This window comes from Populus trichocarpa, chromosome 5 (genome assembly GCF_000002775.5).
Source record: "Populus trichocarpa isolate Nisqually-1 chromosome 5, P.trichocarpa_v4.1, whole genome shotgun sequence".
Lineage (NCBI taxonomy): Eukaryota > Viridiplantae > Streptophyta > Magnoliopsida > Malpighiales > Salicaceae > Populus > Populus trichocarpa.
The window spans coordinates 23458705-23462460 of record NC_037289.2 but is presented as its reverse complement, the minus strand read 5'-3'; the positions used below and the strand labels follow the sequence as shown (position 1 = coordinate 23462460).

Genomic DNA, 3756 nt, shown 5'->3' with positions numbered 1-3756 from the left:
CTAGATGTCCTCCAACTTTTATGTGATTAATTAAGAAAATAGATTGACGAAATCTCAAGTGCTGAGGCCTAAGTTTTCGACTCATGGCCATCTAGCTGTAGTGTACAGAGTGTTTGTAATCCAACATACTGGAGAATCACCAAAGGCGCACTTTTTGAGCGTCCTCCAGACTGGTTGATGAAGACCATCCAGCAGCAAGGTCGGTCACCACAATCCAAACCTACATCAATTGCATTCTTGGACAATACGTGATCACACGACTCAATGAGCCTAGACTATATCTTTCACGCATGACACATCCATCCCATTCATTTACCTTTTGGTTTCTGCAATGTAACCTTAGCAGCCAATGTAACATGATGAAAGTCCTGTTACATAAATTCCAGTTCTACAAGGCACTTATGCGTGAATCTTGAATAAATCGAGTGCAACCTCAACAGAAATTTAAATTACTTCAAACATAATACATGTATTTACATCAAAATTGCATCCCAAGTGATGTCCTCGGTGACAGATCTATGTCAATTAATGCTTGGGATTAAGAATGGATAAGGTATGCACGTAACAATTCAATCCCCCGGATACAAATAGATAGAAAAAATGCGGTGTTATACAACAGAGTTGGGACTAAAAAAAGCAAAGAAACAAAGAGTATGGCAAACAACAAGAAGCAACAACAGCCTTCATTGATCTTCTGCTCTTCTACGTTTCTTGGACTTCTTAATTTCGTGGTCATTAACAAAAGACAACGTCTCTCCGCCTACAGTAATCTGCTCTTGCATTTCCATTTCTTCCTCAGTCTTTGTCTCCTTATTACTGACAGGAAGTCAACTAAAAGTTAAAATTCACAAATTTGAAAACAAATTCATCCAAGGTTTGGAGAAGTAAGTTCGGTTGAAAACCTGTCAATTGCAGCATCAACAAAATATTTATCTAACCAATGGACACTTCCAGTATTAGCTGGAATCAAGGATCCTGAAATGTGCAGTATTTCCTCATCCAAACTGCAAAAATTAACCAAATCCAAACACTTACAAGATCTTTATTGAGTCATGTACACTGGATAGTATACGAATAAACTAAAATCTACTTTATGCTGTGTAGGTCTCAGTAAAATTACTCAATTAACCCAATTTCATGACAGGGGAGCATAACCAATGGACACTTCCAGTATTAGCTGGAATCAAGGATCCTGAAATGTGCAGTATTTCCTCATCCAAACTGCAAAAATTAACCAAATCCAAACGCTTACAGGATCTTTATCGAGTCATGTACAATGGATAGTATACGAATAAACTAAAATCTACTTTATACTGTGTAGATCTCAGTAAAATTACTCAATTAATCCAATTTCATGACAGGGGAGCATAACCAATGGACACTTCCAGTATTTAGCTGGAATCAAGGATCCTGAAATGTGCAGTATTTCCTCATCCAAACTGCAAAAATTAACCAAATCCAAACACTTACAGGATCTTTATCGAGTCATGTACAATGGATAGTATACGAATAAACTAAATTCTACTTTATGCTGTATACATCTCAGTAAAATTACTCAATTAATCCAATTTCACGACAGGGGATCATGCAGCAGTGAGTTTGGCATGCCCCCCCTGCAGGAAAGAGAAGCATGATTCGATTGGATATGTTGAGACCCCAAACAATTTATCGAAGTCAGAGGAAGAATTACTTGTATCATAAAGCCAGTATAACTAAAGGCATGGAAGAGTGAAACCAAATTTTCAAAATTATAAAACAAAAAAAATCCAAGCTTGATGGGATTTAAAATATCCACCAGCACCAAAGTGTCAAATGTTGCCTCCACAATTTTCAGTCTGTCTATTAGACTAAGGACAGAAGTAAACCATGCATGTCTTGTCATAAAGCTTTTAAAATCAAAACCAAAAGGAAAAGTTACATGGTAATCCTGTTCACCATCGTGAACCTCTTGCAATTCTTGCAAAGACAAAATATGACCAAGTAACTAGAGTTAGCAAAAATCACATATGTAATATGTTAATGCCTGAAACAGAAGTATTTGATTGTTGATAAAGAATGCTTTGCACATTATAGTCGTTCTCTTCTTCTCTCTGTTTTTTTTTTTAAAAAAAAATTGCTAGCACTAAACTAGGGCCTGACTGAGCAACCATTAGTCCTATCTATCTTCCTATCCACACACAATCTTCCAAGTAAATAAAATCTAAACAATTGGGTGTCAAACTCTCCACAATAAACATTCCAATGATTAAGCAGATGCACTACAGATGCCCATGGACAATTATGTTACTGAAAGTTGATTGGTTGATCTCTGTTCCATATTGATATCTTTTCTATTTAGATATTAATGTTAAAATGAGAGTTAGTTAAAGGGTTATGTATCTTTTTAGGAGCAAGACCATCCAAAATGAATTTAGAAACCTTAATGAAATCAGTTTAAAGTCCGTGTTTATCTGTGTCATACTTGTGCATGAAGTGATTGGGATGAGCAGATTATACCAGGAAGGAAAAGGACCATGTGTTTCACAGAGATCAAGCTATTCTAAAATATAACAATAAAAACAATAATATGTCACCTCTTGACTTCAAAACGTATCACAGCTCCAACCTTTATCACATGCCGCTTGTGATATCTGCTAACATATACCCCCTCCCCATGTTTCTACAGCAAATATTAAGTGACAACCAACAATATCAACTCTCTAGCTGCAGAAAGGAAAACGATATGAACTTCAAAGCACAAGAGTATAGATGGACATACAGCTTTATACTTTAACTCGTTGCGGATATTTTCATCTGTTATAATTGCAGATGAAAAACCAAGAACAATGCAATGAATAGATTCCCGAGTAATTTTCACCACCTTTCCCTCTGAAAGTTGAATAAAAAAATTATTAAAGCAAAACAATAACCTCACACTTCAACATCAATTCTAAATAAACTTCACAAACAACTTATGTTACTGAACCACAATAAATACATACATTAAAATACTAATCCAATTATTATTATTGTATAGAAAAAACAACTTACAATTACTGAAAAAATAACATGAAGAAGCAGAAGAAAAAACAACCTAAAAGCATGTTCGGCTTCGGAGAGAAGATTAGCAGGTTTGCTCGAAGTCTGACACCGAAATAAGGGTGAACCCCAGAGAGAATTCTCGCACATTTATCTTGAGGGTCAACACTATAAGCCAAGACAACTCCATCAAATGCTTGAGAATACCTGCAATAAAAAAACCCACTATGAGAAAAATAACACAACAGTCTAGAATTCAAGAGAAAGTGAAACGGCAAAGGAACGAACTTGAAGAGCAAAGAGCTGAGTTCACGGAGGATTGCTTTATCAACATTCTTGCTCTGCGATGGATGCACGTAAACTATCAAATTAGCATCTGATTTACTCAATCCCTCCATTGGTGAAGGCTAAATTTTTGGAATTGGAATTCAGCTGCAAAGGATTTGGGGATTTTACTGGAAGCGGCAAAACCCTAGATAAACCCTGCGAAAGCAAAGCATGGATTCTTGAATTGTTTTATCACTGCTTGTTGAAGCTATTAATGAGGAGAGCTTGGGCCACAATAATTGGGCCTTGAGGTTTTTGATCTGTTAACAATAGGCATGGCTCAAAGTAAATGTCTTTTGACATTAATGGGCTAGATTTCAGCCCGATAAATGCCACGCTGTCCGTGTTTTTCTTGCACAAAAAGGGGATTTAAAAACAAAATTAGCATGGTGCCCAAAATTATTTATAAAA

The 3756-nt window shown here is 36.1% G+C and overlaps 1 protein-coding gene across 7 annotated transcripts; it reads right to left on the bottom strand.

Moving 5' to 3' along the window:
• Positions 1 to 517: 517 nt before the first annotated feature.
• On the bottom strand, positions 518 to 3544 carry LOC7493952 (uncharacterized). 7 transcript variants are annotated; one of them, XR_002981734.2, is made up of 8 exons: positions 3307 to 3544; positions 3074 to 3225; positions 2759 to 2868; positions 2574 to 2659; positions 1338 to 1439; positions 1121 to 1221; positions 903 to 1004; positions 785 to 816 (listed from the first exon to the last, which is right to left on the bottom strand). XR_002981734.2 is itself a non-coding variant. In XM_002306879.4 (6 exons), the coding sequence occupies exons 1-6, from the start codon at positions 3414 to 3416 to the stop codon at positions 684 to 686; spliced, it is 693 nt and encodes a 230-aa protein (XP_002306915.2). In that variant the 5' UTR covers positions 3417 to 3542; the 3' UTR covers positions 518 to 683. The 7 variants fall into 7 exon arrangements, 5 of the variants coding, with proteins under 5 accessions (XP_002306915.2, XP_052308672.1, XP_052308673.1 ...); XR_002981736.2 differs by lacking the exon at positions 1338 to 1439 and having other exon boundaries at positions 791 to 816; positions 3307 to 3543; XM_002306879.4 differs by lacking the exons at positions 1121 to 1221; positions 1338 to 1439 and having other exon boundaries at positions 518 to 816; positions 3307 to 3542.
• Between the last annotated feature and the right edge of the window lie 212 nt (positions 3545 to 3756).